General features: G+C 48.4%; 1 protein-coding gene across 1 annotated transcript; it reads right to left on the bottom strand.

Annotated features, from left to right (window-relative positions):
• Positions 1-572: 572 nt before the first annotated feature.
• On the bottom strand, positions 573-4,368 carry LOC123127199 (amino acid transporter AVT6A). The gene is made up of 6 exons (XM_044546778.1): positions 3,870-4,368; positions 2,825-3,268; positions 2,032-2,184; positions 1,735-1,938; positions 1,183-1,648; positions 573-1,085 (listed from the first exon to the last, which is right to left on the bottom strand). The coding sequence occupies exons 2-6, from the start codon at positions 3,243-3,245 to the stop codon at positions 953-955; spliced, it is 1,377 nt and encodes a 458-aa protein (XP_044402713.1). The 5' UTR covers positions 3,246-3,268; positions 3,870-4,368; the 3' UTR covers positions 573-952.
• Positions 4,369-19,168: the final 14,800 nt, after the last annotated feature.

The following is a 19,168-nucleotide window of genomic DNA, read 5'->3' as shown; positions in this document are numbered from 1 at the left end:
ATTACTATAAAATTCTTGCAAACCAAAGGAGACCTAAGCGTTTTTATCAACAGAATTGCTATTTAGAGGCCACATCACAAACTGTTTCACAATATTCCTCAAAGAAAAATGTTGATAGTTATGATTTTTAGTATCTTCAATACGCAACCTATTTTAATTGTGCGGTAAGTACGACAACCTATTTTTATATGTTATTAGGGTAAACCTTTTGGCATTATTTTTCTACTAATGTGAATTGTCTGATTGTGCGCTATGGTAAACGGTGCCTTATAGGATTGCACAATTCAGACTATGTATCATTTTTCATTTTCTATGAAATTAAGGGTGTGAAGTGTGGTGATTGGACACCATTGATAGCACGCACCACGCTACATGTCACATTTTCAAAACATGAAAAAAAACAATAAAAGGGTAAGTCAAAGTTTTTCTACCTAATGGGACCGTAGAAGATCCTGACCCCTACTTGTGGCCACAAGAGAAGACGCAACCACGATAGTCGTGCCTAGGTTTGCGGCTCGGTGTTTGCCTTTTTCACAGGTGAGAAAAACGTCGGTGCAAATGTACATGATATATCCACAACAATGTCTCCCCCTAGAATATGGTTCAGTTCATTGCATACAAAGAGCTTTCTCAAACATCAATTTCAAGATGACCGAATATGAACATGTACATGACCCCCAAAAGTAAATAAAAATCTTGTTCTTGCCAATAAATACAAACACCTGCGACCAGATCACAAATTGCTCATCTAGATGCTGAGCCGGATTACATGTTCAAGGAACTAGACAAATGCAGCAAACAAAATCCTCTCAAGTGTCCAAAACAAAAATTAGTGGCCACCATGAAATCACATTGCTTGACTGCGCAATATACTAACTAAAGCTCAATAATCACTCCGAATTGTGCATGTGCATTGGACTTATTCCCTTGGAGTATGGAGGCATGGAGCAGACTAGGCCTCCACCTTCCTGTAGAAGATGCTCATCGCATCGCTGTACAGGGCCACTGAATTGGAGAGCACAGCAAGCACAATCATGGTTACAGCTAAAACCTTGTCGCGCTTGGTTGCAATCCCATAAGAATCCCTGAAGAAACAATGAGCAGAATAAAATTATTGAACACGTAAACCAAAAGGAAACCCACAAACATCGGGGCACACATCACAAACAGAATGCTGATTACCTCAGTATGATCATGGCAGGAAAGATGAAACCAATCAGGACAGCAGCTGTAGCACCGGTGAACTGGAACGCATCCCAGATGCTTGGTATGAAGTTGGCAGCAAGATAAATCACAGCGAGGAGTGAGACGGTGATAATGATAAACCTTCGGTTGTCATGAGAAATGTGCCTTGAGGTGGGGAAGAGGAGTCCATCCAGGTTGAGCCTAAGGGCAAAGAAGACTATAGGGAAGACCAGCATGACATGGACTACATAGCTCACTCTGACTATATCATTGAAGACAGAGCTGAATGGAATATGAAGGTCAGAGTCAAAATTAGCGAGCACATCGGAGAGGGTACCCTCGCCGAAGAGTAAATATGCAAAGAAGCTTGTTGCAACATAAACACTTGAACAGAGAGCCAATGAAGTTCGCACAATTGGCTTAGTCTGACTTCTATCTTCCAGTTCGTTATCGATGCTGTGAACTGTCCAATCATGAAAAGCAGATGTTTTAGATCTCAGAGAAATGAACTACAGCAAGATCAAACCAAGTATAAAGTAGGAGACACACCATTGTAGTGGCAAATATAGGCAGTGACAAGAACCGGCACAGCTGTAAAGAGTTCCCAGATGGAATTGAGTTCATGTATCTCAGGGAAGAGTTTGGGAATCTCCGCGGTCCCTTCTATCAGTCTGAGAATAGCAATTCCAGCAGTGATGACAACAAAAACCACAGCAAGAGCAACTGACAGAGCAGATGTGTATCTCAATGAATCTGCGACCAAAGATGCTCCGTTAGTAATTTAGTTCAGATACCATAAGAGAAATAGCAAAATGGACCTCTTTCTTCAATGCAAAACAAACTTACCCAATCGCTTAAAGCTCACCAATGGAGCAAACACAAAAATAGTTGTGGCAAGGAGAACAACTGGACGAGAATTCCAGAAATGAGGCCCAAACCACCCCTCAAAGATACCCCGGTGATGAACACCAGTTGTAGATGTTCCCGATAGCACATCACCTAGAAAAAAGATGAACAAGCAGTATCAATAATAGTTTGAAGCGAATTGCATGGTCCAAATAAGGATTCAACCAATTCCTAAAAGAAGACAGAGCATTTTTTTGCACTTATTTCGATGTGCCATGCAACACATCGCTTGGACACACATAGGAGCATAGTGGTGATTTCTTTTAGGGAGGTCGATCAGACTTAAGAATTATAGGAAACAGAAATCCAACATCAATGAAAAGATCTAAGTCAACAATCCAGCCGCAGCGAACCAAATAAGTGTTCTACCGAAGACATGTATCAGTGTTGACTATGAGTAACTAATTAGGCTTCCAAGGATTACATATTATGTAAACCAGCGACTAAAAGTATAGCATCTGAACGTATACAGCCAATTATCGATATTCAACATTACAACTCTCGATGGTAAGTAGGCATGACAGAGAAGGGTCGTGTCACAGGCATACCGATGATAATTCACCGAAAAATGTATCAGCATTCACTATAAGTAATTAATTAAGAAGTTATTACTTAGTTTCCATGGGTTCCATTTTATGTAAATCATGGACTAAAAATATAGCACCTGAACGTATACTGCCAATTATCGATATTCAAGTAGGCATAACAGAAAAGGGTCGTGTCACAGGCATACCGATGATAATCATGTATACAATCATGACGCCAACGTTGTTTATGACCACAGATGCTTGCAGTGCAATCCTCCCCCATTGACCAAAAGAGTCACCCATGAGCCAGCCATAGGATGTAATCTTGGCCTGGTGGCTGCACCTGACCATCATGTCAATTGATGCCTCAGTGAGCAATGCCACAAGGATGATCATCAAAATACCAGGGATAATGCCTAGCATCTTGATACTTGCTGGCAGGGCCATAATTCCAGCCCCCACGATGGTTGTCGACAGATTGAAAACTGCACCCGAGAAAGACGCTCCATTGAACTCATGGATCCCATCTTCCTCTTCCGCCTTGACCGGGAGAAGTGGCGTGGTCTCATCCCTCTGTTCCTTGTGTGCAGACTGGTTTTCACTAGGTGATGCATCCCCAATCCCCATTTGTTTCAAGTACTTTCAACCTCCTGTACGTGCAAATTTTCAATTAGGACAAGAGACAGATTTCATCATAAATCTGAATTTCTTTTGAAATATATTCAGGTTACCATTATAAAAAACCTTAAATCTGAATTCCCGTCCTTTGATTACATTTTCCTAATCTATCATCTGTAGAGGTATCTACCTTGTCATGAATCAAGAAAGCAGAATCCGAGTTTCATTTATCTTGGGGAAATGGTGATCGTGATTATTCAGGAAAGAACTAAGCTTTCAAGTTACAACTAACTATTTGACCGACACATTTGACAGGATGTACAAAGTCTGGCTTGATGACAAACAGGAAACGAAACCACATAAAGCAACAAACTTCGAGTGCCATTTCCGGCAGTAGAACACATGTAGCAGTATCATTATTCAATCATAAGATGTTCGGTACAAGAATGGACAAACATTCAGCGCAACGTCTAAATCTTGGAATTTCCCCCAAATCCAAGACAAACTTCTCCAGGGTATATACCAACCAGATCAGACAACTGGAATGGGGACAAAACCCCAGACGAAGCTAACCCAATCCTACCACCATGGAAAGAAAAACAAGCGCCAGAGAGTAGCATCTCAATCTCATACCTCTACAGAATCCCAACTGTCGCTCGGCCAACAACCCGAACACGAGGAGAGCGGAGACGAAGAAATCGGCAGAAGACTTTGGTGGGTGCGCGCGCGCTTGTGTAGACGGAGTTGTCCCTCCGCCTCCCACCCCCGGCGGCCTTCTTATATTGACGAATGCCGCGTGCGGTGCGGTGCCGCGCCTCCGCTTATCCAAGAACCGGACGCGTTCCTTGCCTTCCTGGTCGCCGCGAGCGCCGGTCCCTTTCCACGGAAAGGAAGGAAGGAAAGCAATTAATTCCCTCCGGATTGCGTCCCTGCCTTGCCTTCCGCAGTCGATCTTTGCTTCCTCTTACTTGCCTGATTAATTTAGTCTTTGGCCGGTTGCTTGCTGCCTCGCCATTCCTTATCCGCGGCGAGATGACAAAAATGGCGAGGCGTGGCAGTGGCACAGCGAGCGAGGAAGACGACGACGGGGATGATGGCAGGAAGGGAGATGCGCTGGCGAGATCTTTTTTGTCGACGAGCGGATGAGAGTGACGGATCTATGCTATCTACTCGCCGATGGGTGCGGTAGATTCTGCCGGGTTTGTTACGGGGAAGTTGTTTTTTTAGCTGCTTTGGATTAGGGCATGGCCAATGGTCGCCCCAGCCTGGTGCCCCATAGCCCAGAACCGGATCCTCTAACATAGCAAAGGAAAGTCACCGTGCTATAATGCTAGCCTAATGTAAAATGAAAAAAAAGTTAGGGACGGTTAGTACATAATTAGAAGGTTGTTTACTGTTAATATTTACTGTAGATATAAATAATTTAAAATAGTTTTATTTCACCATCAATTTGTTGTATGTAATTACTATAAATATACGCAGTAGATCATCAATTTGCAAATTAATTTAAGTCATTTTAACCTTAATTATGTGGATAGAAAGAAGGGAAGTTATGGTACCGCAGCTTCTCTAACTTTCCTTCTCAATGTTAGAGGATCCGGTTCCGGCTCAGACGCCACCGTGGCTACTCAAACGGCTGCTCCGCAGGTGTCAGAGACTCCTCTGCAGGAGGGATCCGGCTTGCCTGCTCCCATCCGTACTCCAACTTCATTTTACGGCTGTTTTTTTTCTCTTTTTTTTCTTTCTAATGTAATCATCTTCTCTGGGCCTTATTTTGTTTCAATCAAATCATGTCACGTATGCGGGAGTACGGATGGGAGCACGCTGAGGAAGCAGGTAAGTCTCGTCCCTGCAGGAGACGGTCTCTTCATGGAAAAAAACAAAAAGGAAAGTGAGAGATAGGACGACAGGAAGAAATAGCAAACATAAAGAATGGGCAAAAAAGGAAACAACTCAGGCCAACTCCATCGCATGACCCCAAATCGTTCGACCCTGTCCGTTTAGGGTAAACAGACAGACGAGACGTCCCAACGCACGACCCCATCCTTAAAAAATGTTCGTTTTTTGTCCGCCTCACTCCATCCTGAGAGCAAATTTGGGCTGGCTTTGCGTCTGAAACGGACACGGACGGACAGTTCTTGCGTCCTTCTCGTTCGGGCCGTGTCCTCTGCATGTGAGGCCTGACCCATCTGTCATCCTCTCTCTTTTTTATCTCCCATGGCCCACCATACCCACCCACCATCCTCTCTCTCCACCTTTTCTCCTCTCTCTCTTCTGCTCCACACACAAGCCATGCCAGCGCACGCCACCTCCGCCTACTACATGCACCGCCGCGGCACGCAGTAGCTCGTCGGCGCAACCGGCGGCGTGGCAAGCAGACGGGCGCGGCGCGGGCTGGAGCTGCTGCGGGCGTGCGGCGTGGGGTGGGCGGGCGCGGCTGGAGCGGAGCGGCAGGGCGCCTGCGCGGGGCAGCAAGGCGCGGTTGGAGCTGCTTGCGGGCGTGGGCGCGGCTGGAGCGAGGCCGGCGCGAGCGGGGCGACGCTGGTGCTCACCGGGTTCGCGGCGCGGCTCAGCGATGCCGAGGCCGAGGCGCTGCGGGGCAGGCCGGGCTGCATCCGGCTCTAGCCCGAGGTGTTCCTGCCGCTCGCGAACGGGTGCGCTTGCACGCGAAGGCGAAAGCTGCAGCGCGACGAGCGGGGCCGCGGCTGCGAGTGCGCGGGCGAGCAGGCGCGTGGTGAGCGGGCGCACGGCGGCGAGTGCGCGGGCGAGGGCGCGCGCGACGACGACTTGTGCGGCAGCTGCGGGCGCGGGCCGGCGCAGGCGCAGGCCGAGCGTGGCGAGCTCGGGCGCCGGCGGGGCCCGGGGCGAGCAGGGGGCGAGGCTAGGGCGTGGCGGACGCGGGAGCGCGGACGAGTGCGCGAGCGCGGGCGCGGCGTCAGGGCGAGGCAGGGCGGGTGACGAGCGTGGCAAGGCGACGCGTGCGAGCCGCGGGCGTGCCAGGCGGCGGGCGAGCTGTGGGCGCGTACAGCCTTGCCCGACTGTTGTTGCCCAGCGGGCACGACGGGCGTGCGCGCGTGCCGCTGCACTTCCACCCACGACGCGGCGCACGAGCTCCAGCTCGTTCAGCGGAGGCGGGGGCGGGGTCGCCACGGCAGGGCCACGAGCGGCTGGGCGGCGCCGTGGGGAGTGGTGGTTGGGGCAGCGGGACGACGCGGGCGGCCGGGCTCAGCGAGCGCGGCGAGATTCCAGGGGCGGACGTTTTGGGTCGCTCTGTTGCGGTGGGCGCCTCGAATATAAGACGGAGACGCATGTTCATTTTCGTCCTCATTGCTATCCCAAACGAATGAAATTTGAATAAAACGGACGTCCGTTTGGAGCCATGCGGTGGAGTTGGCCCTACGTCATAAGGGCATATACGCATTGGATACATATGAAGTTGGGATCTGGCTTGCCTGCTTCTTCCACATGCTCCCATCCGTGCTCCCACTTCGTCCTACGTTTTTTTTTCTCTTTTCTTTCTAATCTAATTATCTCTTTTCCCTGATTTTAAGAGGGTGAGTCCGGATCTTATTTTGTCCAATCAAATCAAGCCACGTACGCGGGAATACGGATGGGCACACACCGGAGGAGCAAGCAAGTCTCGTCCATGAAGTTGCACGGAAGTCTCAGTTCCATGCGCTGATGTGGATGGCCTGGGGCAGCATCATGGTACTGCTTCCATTGTACATGCACTTAGGTGCTTGGATGAGTGACTCCTGAGGGAGGCAGATGCCGGCCGATGAGACCAAGCGCTGGATGCTATGCTAGGTTCGAGCTCGAAAAATATTACTTCCGGCCACGGCTTGGCAAAAGTTGGTTCACAACTCGGAGACTATTTACAAAACACAATAAGAAAATGTGAAGCAGAGATAAGAAGAGAGAAGGGATTGACGCATGGCTGATGGAAGGATGAGAATGCACTGTGGATTAACGAGTTACACCACAGCTAGCGAAGTCGACCATGATTAGTGGGGTGATTAGTGCAATTGTATATTTGGTTGACATGTTCTACACGTTTGTATCACTACAAAAGATACACAAACAACGTTGTCGAATTTTCAGATTGTGTCTATGTGACGTGTCAAATCATTCTACGAGTATTCATGAATATTATTATGTTGATGTCAATTACTTCATCGTTTCTCAATATTTATACCGTAAAAAAATTACATGATAAATATGGTAGGTAGGAGTAGCATTCAACATCAAAAATTCTGTTTTCATCGTTTACCTACTCGAAGACGAGCAGTAATTAAACTTGGAATGTTGATATGTCTTCAATATACCTATAATTTCTTTCATTTCATGATATTATATTATCAATCTTATATACTTTCTATATAATTTTATATTATTTTTGAGAACTAACCTATTTATAACACTTAAATAGTTTATTCCCACTATCTTATTTTTCTTAACATGCAGTCTATTCACTTCATCAGTGGCGGAGCCAGCACACAAGCGTTGGGTTCAAGTGAACCCAACAACTTTTTCTATGTACCTGCGTGTAGTGCATGTTTGGTTCACCTGAACCCAGTAAAAAATCATGCCTGACCCCAATAACGTGAGGTGGTCATGTGAACAGCGTAAGCAAAGGGCCCAAAAGCTCATGGGTCGTCAATGTCTAGGCGCCCAGCTGGCCAGGCCTAAACCGTGATTAGTCACGTAGTCTGTACTCACATTTTGTATACGTATATGCACGCACGCACGCACGCAGCCACACGCCTCCTCGGGACTCGGGTCGTCATCTGTTCGTTTTCCAATTCGCATCTCTCCTCTAGTCTATTCGTGTTCCTCGGCAGCGTCTCGGCCGCCGCACACCAGCAGCAGGCAGGCTGCTACAGATCCACAGCGGCAACAATCTTAGAGGTGTTTGTTTTCAGGGACTTTTTTGTATAGGGACTAGAAAAAGTCTTTTTTAGAGACTTTTTTTTATCAAACGGGAAGGACTTTTTAAGGACTAAACTAGTCATTTGAGACTAAATGAAGAAGAATCTCAAGGAGAGTCTTTTTGGGATTTTTTGGGACTTTTCCAACAATGCCCCTCCATGCATCTATTGGCCCGCCACCCCATGGTGTTGTTTGATTGTTATTTTTCTATATACTAGGGGCAACATGGTCATTTAATGTAACACCCCGGATGTAACTTTCCCTATTTGTGCTCCTACTCCTGCCGTTTCTGGCGTTAAGTTATATTTATTTCCTCGGGTTCGGGTTTTGTCTCCGTGTGTTGTTGTCGTTGTTATGCATCTCATCTCATGTCATCATGTGAATTGCATTTGCATACATGTTCATCTCATGCATTCAAGCATTTTCCCCGTTGTCCGTTTTGCATTCCGGTGCTTCGTTCTCCTCCGGTGGTCTTTTCTAGCTTTCTTTCGTGTGTGGGGATTAAATATTTCCGGATTGGACCGAGACTTGCTAAGCGGCCTTGGTTTACTATCGGTAGACCGCCTGTCAAGTTTCGTATCATTTGGACTTCGTTTGATACTCCAACGGTTAACTGAGGGACCGAAAAGGCCTCGTGTGTGTTGCAGCCCAACACCCCTCTAATTTGGCCCAAAACCCACCTAACTCTACTCCATCATCTAGAGCGTTCGATCATGATCCCGTGGCCGAAAACCGCACCTCATTTGGACTCTCCTAGCTCCCTCTATGCCTATTTAAAGGCCCCCCTGATTTTCGAATATCCTCATACCTCCGAAACCCTAAAAATCATCTCCGCGCGGCCGGACGTGTCCGCCCGCCGCCGGACGAAAAATCCCGCCGCCCGCGCCCTATCGCGCGCCGCCACGTGGCCACGGGACCGCATCGCCGCGCCTTCCCGCCGCCCGGCCCGCCGAGGCCCGTAGCGGGCCCCCACGGGCCGAGTCGCCGTCGCCCGCACCCGCGTCGCCCCACCGCCACCTCCTCCCGAGCCGGCGACGCCCTCCGCCGCGCTCCGCCGTCTTCCCCAGCCCCGGCTGCCCGAGCCGCCGCGCGCCATCGCCGGCGTCGTCGACCCGCGGGAGGCAGCCGCCTCCGCCCGGAGCCGCCGCCTCCGGCCGCCTTCGCAACGCCGCTCGCCGCGCCTCCCCGCCGCCGACTCTGCCCCATCTGACTCCGGCCGCCGACGCCCCGTCTCCGGCGAGGTCTTCCCCGGCCATCCTCGGGCCGCGTGCCACGATCCAGATCCGAATCCGGTGAACAATGAACCCTAACCGGGAGGTTGATTTTTTTCCTAAGTCCTGAAATTGCAGATCCAAGTGTCTCTGTTCGTGGCTCCGTAACTTTGCAACCGTAGCTCCGATTCATGCATATGGCATATCAGAATGTTCATCTCAGAGAGTATATCATTTCATTCCATTGCATCATTTTCATTTGAGCTCATCTTGATGCCCGAAATGCTGTTAGAAGAGTACCTGAGATTATTGTCAGATCTGCTACTCCGTTTAGCACTTTTGTCATTTTTGCCATGATTATTGTGTGCATGCTATGCCCGTGAGTTCTACATATGTTTAGTTAAGGGTTTTGTCATCTTTCCAGAGGTGAAACCCATGTATTTTTGTGATGTGTGTGGTCACTTGTGCAAGCTTGCAAAGTGGTGCACTTGCTAATTCTGTTTTCAGGGACTTAGTAATTTCACGAAGTCCTGGATCTGGTTATCTCATGATGCCATATGTTCTGGTTGTTTCCTAGTGATCCGTGCCTCTTTTGAGGATGATCAGTAAGGATGTTTTATTAATCTTGTAGTGCTCTATCCATCCATGTCTTTGTTTGCAATTATGGAGCACTCTAGCTTGAGTCAATCGAGCACTACTTTTGCTACTTTGTGAATCTGGGTAGATTGTCAACTTGTTTGCAATTTTGCCGGTGATGTTGTAGTTGATCCATGCATGCTATGCTATTGTTCTTGCCATGTCTAGCTTGCATTTTGTGCCTTCTTGATGGGTGTATGCTTTTCTTGCCATGACTTGCGCCGTAGTGAGTGCATCGAGCTCGTAAACATGCCTACTTGAGTTATATTTCAGCATGTGTCAGTTTTTCAGTAAGTCTGAAAACTGATTATGTTTTTGCTATGTTCACGTGCTTGCAATTGTATTTTCTGATCCCTTTTGGCTCAAGGTCACTAAGGGACTTTTGTTAAGCTCTTTGAGTAGCTCCATGCCATGCTTTACTTTGCCATGTTCAGATCCTGTAGCATGTAGTTTTGCTGCTCCGAAGAGAGCTACCTGATCTGAAATTCCAGACAAGTGTTAATTTCACTAAGTCTGAGATCTGTTTGTCATATGTATTTTTGCCATGCTTGTTTGAACCTGTTAGTGGATGAATTGGCCATAGCTCAGTGCTAAACTTTTGTTAAGCATCTTGTATGCATCCCTGCCATGTATTTTGTTGTCATGTTTGGGTGCTGTAGCATGTTCATCTCATTGCTTTTAGATGCCTACTTGCTGTAAATCACAGACCGGTGTCATTTTTGAATCGCTTGCCATTTCCAAACCGTAACTCCGATTCCGGCGTTCTTTATATCGTTTTCAAGCGATTTCATCTCATATTTCCAGTGGCACACTTGGAATTCCAAGTTGAGGCCAGGTTCATGCATTTCCTGTCATATCTTGCATTTGGCATCCCGCATCGCATCCCGCATAGCATATCATCATTGCATCATATTGCTTGGTCTTGCACGCGGTTGATTGTATCCTTGTTGCTTGTTTGTCTTGTTTGGGTAGAGCCGGGAGACGAGTTCGCTAACGAGGAGCCCGTTGAGTTTGCTTTGAGGATCCAGTCAACTCTGACAACTGTGCAGGCAAGATGATCATACCCTCGAAATCACTACTATCTTTGCTATGCTAGTTTGCTCGCTCTTTTGCTATGCCAATGCTACGATGCCTACCACTTGCTTGCAAGCCTCCCAAATTGCCATGTCAAACCTCTGACCCACCTTGTCCTAGCAAACCCTTGATTGGCTATGTTACCGCTTTGCTCAGCCCCTCTTATAGCGTTGCTAGTTGCAGGTGAAGATTGGAGGCCGTTCCTCGTTGGAACATTTATTTACTTGTTGGGATATCATTATATTGCCATGTTATCTTAATGCATCTATATACTTGGTAAAGGGTGGAAGGCTCGGCCTCTCGCCTAGTGTTTTGTTCCACTCTTGCCGCCCTAGTTTCCGTCATATCGGTGTTATGTTCCCGGATTTTTGCGTTCCTTACGCGGTTGGGTTATAATGGGAACCCCTTGATATTTCGCCTTGATTAAAGCTTTTCCAGCAATACCCAACCTTGGTTTTACCATTTACCACCTAGCCTTTTCTTTCCCTTGGGTTCTGCAGACTCAAGGGTCATCATTATTTTAACCCCCCGGGCCAGTGCTCCTCTGAGTGTTGGTCCACCTGTCAGCTGCCGGTGGCCACCAGGGGCAACTCTGGGCTGGCCTACCCGTACCTAAGACAATCTGAGTGTGCCCTGAGAAAGAGATATGTGCAGCTCCTATCAGGATTTGTCGGCACATTCGGGCGGTGTTGCTGGTCTTGTTTTAACCTATCGAAGTGTCTTGAGTTACCGAGATACCGAGTCTGATCGGAACGTCTTGGGAGGAGGTCTATTCCTTCGTTGACCGTGAGAGCTTGTCATGGGCTAAGTTGGGACTCCCCTGCAGGGATTTGAACTTTCGAAAGTCGTGCCCGCGGTTATGGGCAGATGGGAATTTGTTAATGTCCGGTTGTAGATAACTTGAACCTTAACTTAATTAAAATGAATCAACTGAGTGTGTTACCGTGATGGCCTCTTCTCGGCGGAGTCCGGGAAGTGGACACGGTGTTGGAGTAATGTTTGCGCAGGTTGCTCTCTAGTTTCTCGCTCGCGCTTTGCCTCCTCTTCTCGCTCTCTTTTGCGAATAAGTTAGCCACGATACTTGCTAGTCGCTTGCTGCAGCTCCACTTATATTTACCTTGCCATACCTATAAGCTTAAATAGTCTTGATCGCGAGGGTGCGAGATTGCTGAGTCCCTGTGGCTCACAGATTACTATTACACCAGATGCAGGGCCTGATGATTCCGCTCCAGCAGACGCGTATGAGCTCAAGTGGGAGTTCGACGAAGACTCTCAACGTTACTATGTTTCCTTTCCCGATGATCAGTAGTGGTGCCCAGTTGGGGGTGATTGGGACCGTGTCGCATGTTGGGTTCTCTTTTATTTTGGCGCCGTAGTCGGGCCATGAGTGTTTGGATGATGTAATGTTATTTATGTACTTGATTGACGTGGCGAGTGTAAGCCAACTATGTTATCTCCCCTTTATTATTATATTACATGGGATGTTGTGAAGATTGCCTAACTTGCGACATATGCCTTCAATGCGATTATGTCTCTAAGTCGTGCCTCGACACGTGGGAGCTATAGTCGCATCGAGGGTGTTACAAGTTGGTAATCAGAGCCTTCCCCGACCTTAGGAGCCCCATTGCTTGATCGTTTTTAGCGGCCGAGTTGTGTCTAGAAAAATGTTTTGAGTCATTTAGGAATTATATATCGGAGAGTTTAGGAATTCTTTTTACTTCCCAGTCTCCTCATCGCTCTGGTAAGGCATCCTGACGTAGAGTTTTGACTCTTCTCTTCTCAAATTTCACTAAAAATTTTTTAGGATCACGCGGGTATCTTGGAATCGTTCCGATGGTTTTATGATGAGAACATTGTCTTGGTGCCTCCTGTCAGGGGTTTAGTGGAAGTGTCCCGGGGAGTTGAGCTCTGAGGTGTTGTCATCATAATTTTATCGTTGCAGTTCTGGAATACCTGAGTTTAGTACGCCGACATCGAAAATCTCTTTTATGCAGTTCGTTGGTGAGATAACCTCGACGCCACCCAGTACTGGGGCGGGAGTTCGGGAGTATCGCCATAACTTGTATAACGGATGCTTTTCGAAGGTTGAGGTAGATGGTTTCCGAAGGTTTCTTGGTTATGTGTTGAAGGATGGATACAGCTGGATGTAGGATTTGCTAGTTTGGGTGAGATATTATGCTTCCCCTGTATCCCCAACACCTGATTGCATAACCGGAAAGGTTCGGGAGTTTCATAGGTGGGAATTCTAGTAGCTCTAGTTCTTCTTCCACGGATATTGGTTTGAGATTGGGATTTCTTACCGATTATTCGTTCTTGATCCGTACCTTGTTGATTTATTTCTCTACCTTAATTCTACGTGGCTTCTCAATTTATGGATATGTGACCATTTCAAGAGGAATGCATTCGTTCATTTTGTTCGGATGTGAAGACTATATGTTGCAATTTTCATTCCGTTGGATTCAGCTTCAATATTTGTCTGTCAATGTGCTAATGGTGGTCAACCTCTTCAGGATGGCTCCTCCAACGCGCACGACTCCGAATCCTGATCCGCCACCACCTCCACCTCCTCCGGAGGCATGGCAAGCTGTGATGGCCGCAACCAATGCAAACACACAGTTGATCATGCAAATTCTTCAAGAGCGCAATCAAGGCAACCAAGGGAATCAAGGCAGCAATCAGAATCACTTTGCTACACTCAACCAGTTCCTTGCTAACGGGCCAAAGACTTTCAGCAATTGTGTTGAGGCAACCGATGCTGACGATTGGCTTGTGGATCTGTGTAAGCATTTCGAGTGCAGTAACGTCAGGCCTGAGGACTTTGTTAAGTTCGCTTCCTTCCAACTCAAAGATCAAGCTGCAGAATGGTTCCAGCAGTACAAGGACTCCAGAGGTGGACGTGTTATCACTTGGGATGATTTCCGTCGAGATTTCCGAGCTCATCATATTCCTCAGAGCGTGGTTGAAAGCAAGCGTGAGGAATTCCGCAATCTGAAGCAAGGCTCTTTGTCTGTCTATGACTACAACAAGTTGTTCCAGAAGCTCGCCCGCTTTGCCAAGCAGGACGTCCCTGATGAGAAGAGCATGATATACCAGTTCAGGGGTGGTCTCAGAGAAGAAATTCAGCTAGCTCTTGTTCTCTTCGAGCCCTTGAGATACGATGAGTTCTACAACATGGCACTGAAGCAAGAGGCTGCTCAGTTGAGGTGTGATGCTTCCAAGAAGCGAGTCAGAGATGTTACTCCTTCTTCCTCTACTCAAGTGGCCAAGCAGCAGAAGTATTGGCTTCCTCCTCCTCCGTTCCGTCAGCCGTATCAGCAGAAGAGCAAAGGTGGCAGTGGTTCTTCCCACCCACCCAACCCTGGCTTTCAGAACAAGACTTCGTCTCAAGCTCCAAGATCGAGTGCTCCGTATCACCGTCCGCTTTCAGAGGTCACGTGCAACAAGTGCCAACAGAAGGGTCACTATGCCAACAAGTGTTTCAACCAGAGGCGTCTTCCTCCTCCTCCTCCTGTCAGATCGGCAAGTACAGCTGTGGTCAAGCATAACCCCAAGCACGCCAAGGTCAATTTGCTGAATGCAACTCAGGCAGAGGACTCGTCAGATGTGATCATGGGTAACCTCCCTGTTAATGATATTCCTGCAAAAGTTCTTTTTGACACGGGTGCATCGCATTGTTTTATGTCGAGACCGTTTTCATCTAAGCATGGTTTGCCTTTGCAAATTCTTCCTAGTCCTTTAGCAGTTGTTTCTCCCGGTAAGCGCATGCATGATAACTCCATTCCTCCGGATGTTACTATCACTTTGGGAGACTACAAGTTTCTATCTTCTCCTACGGTTCTTGGTGACTCGGATATTGATCTTATTCTCAGAATGGATTGGCTTTCTAAGCACAAGGCACATCTTGATTATGCTGCCAGGCAGATTCAATTGACTCATTCGTCTGAGGATGTAATTATCTTTGCCGCTCGGGATAATACCATCCGTCTGTTTTCTCTCAATGAGAAGGGTGAACTGGATGCCATCTCTCAAATTCCAATCGTTTGCGAATATCAAGACGTATTTCCAGAAGAGCTCCGAGGAATGCCTCCGCACCGACCAGTTGAATTAGTTATTGATCTTGAGCCTGGCACGGAACCTGTGTGCAAACGTCCTTACAAGCTCGGACCTGAAGAGTTGAAGGAGCTGAAGCAACTCGATATTCAAGAGAAAATGGGTCTCATCCGGCCTAGTTCTTCTCCGTGGGGTTGTGGTGTTCTTTTTGTGAAGAAGAAGGATGGAACGGACCGACTTTGTGTTGACTACCGTCCAGTGAACAAGAAGACCATCAAGAACAAATACCCACTTCCCAACATCAATGAGCTGTTCGAACAACTCAAAGGTGCCCAAGTATTCTCCAAGCTTGATCTCCGTATGGGTTATCATCAGATTCGAATCCGTGAGCAAGATATTCCCAAGACGGCTTTCAGGACAAGCTTTGGTTCATATGAATACACTGTCATGTCTTTTGGCCTCGTCAACGCTCCTCCGACGTTCTCTCGCATGATGAACTTCATCTTCAACGCCTACACCAATGACTTCGTTTTGGTCTATCTCGACGACATTCTGGTTTTCTCGAAGAACAAGGAAGATCATGCCAAGCACTTGCGTTTGGTTCTTGATAAGCTCAGGGAACATCAGTTCTACGCCAAGTTCTCCAAGTGTGAATTTTGGCTCGATGAGGTTCTTTATCTTGGTCATATCATCTCTGCCAAGGGCATTGCCGTGAATCCTGAGAAGGTGTCTGCAATTGTGAATTGGGAACCTCCTCAGAACGTGAAGCAACTCCGTAGCTTCCTCGGTCTCGCAAGCTATTGCCGAAGATTCGTTGAAAACTTTTCTAAGATCGCGAAGCCTCTCTCTAATCTTCTCCAGAAGCACGTCAAGTACGTTTGGTCTCCGGAGTGTGATATTGCTTTCAACACTTTGAAAGAGAAATTGATCACTGCTCCAGTTCTGACTCCGCCTGATGAATCCAAGCCGTACGAGGTCTTTTGTGATGCCTCTCTCCAAGGTCTTGGCGCAGTATTGATGCAAGAGAAGAAAGTTGTTGCTTATACATCTCGCCAGTTGAAGCCTAATGAGAAGAACTACCCCACTCATGATCTCGAGTTGGCGGCAGTTGTGCATGCTCTTTTGACTTGGAGACATCTTCTATTGGGAAGAAAAGTGGACATTTTCACTGATCACAAGAGTCTCAAGTACATCTTCACTCAGCCTAATCTCAACCTCAGGCAAACTCGATGGGTCGAAATGATTCAAGAGTATAATCCGAGTATCGAGTATACTCCAGGCAAGGCCAATGTGATTGCTGACGCTTTGAGCAGGAAAGCTTACTGCAACAGTCTGATTCTCAAGCCTTATCAACCCAAGCTTTGTGAAGCTTTCCGCAAACTTAATCTGCAAGTTGTTCCTCAAGGTTTCCTCGCCAACCTTCAAGTCTCTCCTACCTTAGAAGACCAGATTCGCCAAGCCCAGCTTCTTGATGCTATGGTGAAAAAGGTGAAGATTGGGATTGCCAAGAGTCAGTCCAAGTACAAGTGCTACCGCCTTGATGACAAGGACACTCTCTTCTTCGAGGATCGTATTGTTGTACCCAAAGGTGACCTCCGTAAAGTGATCATGAACGAGGCTCACAATTCTCTCCTCTCCATCCACCCTGGGAGCACGAAGATGTATCAGGACCTCAAGCAAGCTTATTGGTGGACTCGAATGAAGCGCGAGATCGCTCAATTCGTGAATGAATGTGATGTCTGCAGAAGAGTGAAGGCAGAACACCAAAGGCCAGCAGGTCTCCTCCAACCTCTTGCCATTCCAGAATGGAAGTTTGACCACATTGAAATGGACTTCGTGACTGGGTTTCCAAAGTCCAAGCGTGGCAATGATGCTATATTCGTTGTCATCGACAAACTCACCAAAGTGGCTCACTTTCTGCCTATCAAAGAGTCGATCACTGCAGCTCAATTGGCGGAACTCTATACCTCTCGTATTGTCTCTCTACACGGTATTCCACAAGTGATCTCTTCAGACCGTGGCAGCATCTTTACCTCGAAGTTTTGGGATTCTTTTCAGAAGGCCATGGGCACGAACATCCGCTTCAGCACAGCTTTCCATCCTCAAACTAGCGGTCAAGTCGAGCGTGTCAACCAGATTCTTGAAGATATGCTCAGGGCTTGTGTGATCTCCTTCGGCATGAAGTGGGAGGATTGTCTTCCTTATGCTGAATTCTCCTACAACAACAGTTTTCAAGCAAGTTCGGGCAAGGCCCCATTTGAAATTCTGTATGGCAGGAAGTGCCGTACCCCTCTCAACTGGTCTGAAACCGGTGAACGTCAGCTTTTGGGTAATGACTTAATCACAGAGGCAGAAGAAATGTGCAAAGTCATTCGTGATAACCTCAAAGCAGCCCAATCCCGTCAGAAGAGCTACTATGATAGTAAGCACCGTGATTTGGCTTTCGAGATCGGAGATCATGTTTACCTCCGCGTCTCTCCTATGAAAGGTACTCGTCGCTTCGGTATCAAAGGGAAGCTTGCCCCTAGATACGTGGGACCTTTCAAGATTGTCAGCAAGAGAGGCGACCTCGCCTATCAACTCGAGCTTCCTTCAAACTTTGCAAATGTTCATGACGTGTTCCATGTCTCTCAGCTTCGAAAGTGCTTCAAGACTCCTGACCGCACCATCAACTTCGAGGAAATTGAGCTCCAAGAAGATCTCTCTTATCGTGAGCACCCAGTTGCTATTCTTGAAGAGACTGAACGCAAGACTCGCAACAAGTCAATCAAATTTCTCAAAGTCAAGTGGTCACACCATTCCGACCGTGAAGCTACCTGGGAACGCGAGGATCACCTCCGTTCTGAGTACCCGGTGTTCTTTCAGTCCTAGATCTCGGGACGAGATCCTTTCGTAGTGGTGGAGTGTTGTAACACCCCGGATGTAACTTTCCCTATTTGTACTCCTACTCTTGCCATTTCCGGCGTTAAGTTATATTTATTTCCTCGGGTTCGGGTTTTGTCTCTGTGTGTTGTTGTCGTTGTTATGCATCTCATATCATGTCATCATGTGCATTGCATTTGCATACGTGTTCATCTCATGCATTCGAGCATTTTCCCCGTTGTCCGTTTTGCATTCCGGCGCTTCGTTCTCCTCTGGTGGTCTTTTCTAGCTTTCTTTCGTGTGTGGGGATTAAACATTTCCGGATTGGATCGAGACTTTCCAAGCGGCCTTGGTTTACTACCGGTAGACCGCCTATCAAGTTTCGTATCATTTGGACTTTGTTTGATACTCCAACGGTTAACCGAGGGACCGAAAAGGCCTCGGGTGTGTTGCAGCCCAACACCCCTCCAATTTGGCCCAAAACCCACCTAACTCTACTCCATCATCTAGAGCGTTCGATCATGATCGCGTGGCCGAAAACCGCACCTCATTTGGACTCTCCTAGCTCCCTCTATGCCTATTTAAAGCCCCCCCGATTTTCGGATCTCCTCCTACCTCCGAAACCCTAAAAATCATCTCCGCGCAGCCGGACGTGTCCGCCCGCCGCCGGACGAAAAATCCCGCCGCCCGCGCCCTATCGCACGCTGCCACGTGGCCGCGGGACCGCATCGCCGCGCCTCCCCGCCGCTTGGCCCGCCGAGGCCCGTAGCGGGCCCCCACGGGCCCAGTCGCCGCCGCCCGCACCCGCGTCGCCCCGCCGCCACCTCCTCCCGAGCCGGCGACGCCCTCCGCCGCGCTCCGCCATCTTCCCCAGCCCCGGCTGCCCGAGCCGCCGCGCGCCATCGCCGGCTTCGTCGACCCGCGGGAGGCAGCCGCCTCCGCCCGGAGCCGCCGCCTCCGGCCGCCTCCGCAACGCCGCTCGCCGCGCCTCCCCGCCGCCGACTCCGCCCCGTCCGACTCCGGCCGCCGACGCCCCGTCTCCGACAAGGTCTTCCCCGGCCATCCTCGGGCCGCGTGCCGCGATCCAGATCCGGATCCGGTGAACAGTGAACCCTAACCCGGAGGTTGATTTTTTTCCTAAGTCCTAAAATTGCAGATCCAAGTGCCTCT

Source organism: Triticum aestivum, chromosome 6A (genome assembly GCF_018294505.1).
Source record: "Triticum aestivum cultivar Chinese Spring chromosome 6A, IWGSC CS RefSeq v2.1, whole genome shotgun sequence".
Classification (NCBI taxonomy): domain Eukaryota; kingdom Viridiplantae; phylum Streptophyta; class Magnoliopsida; order Poales; family Poaceae; genus Triticum; species Triticum aestivum.
This window is presented reverse-complemented; position numbering and strand designations above follow the sequence as displayed.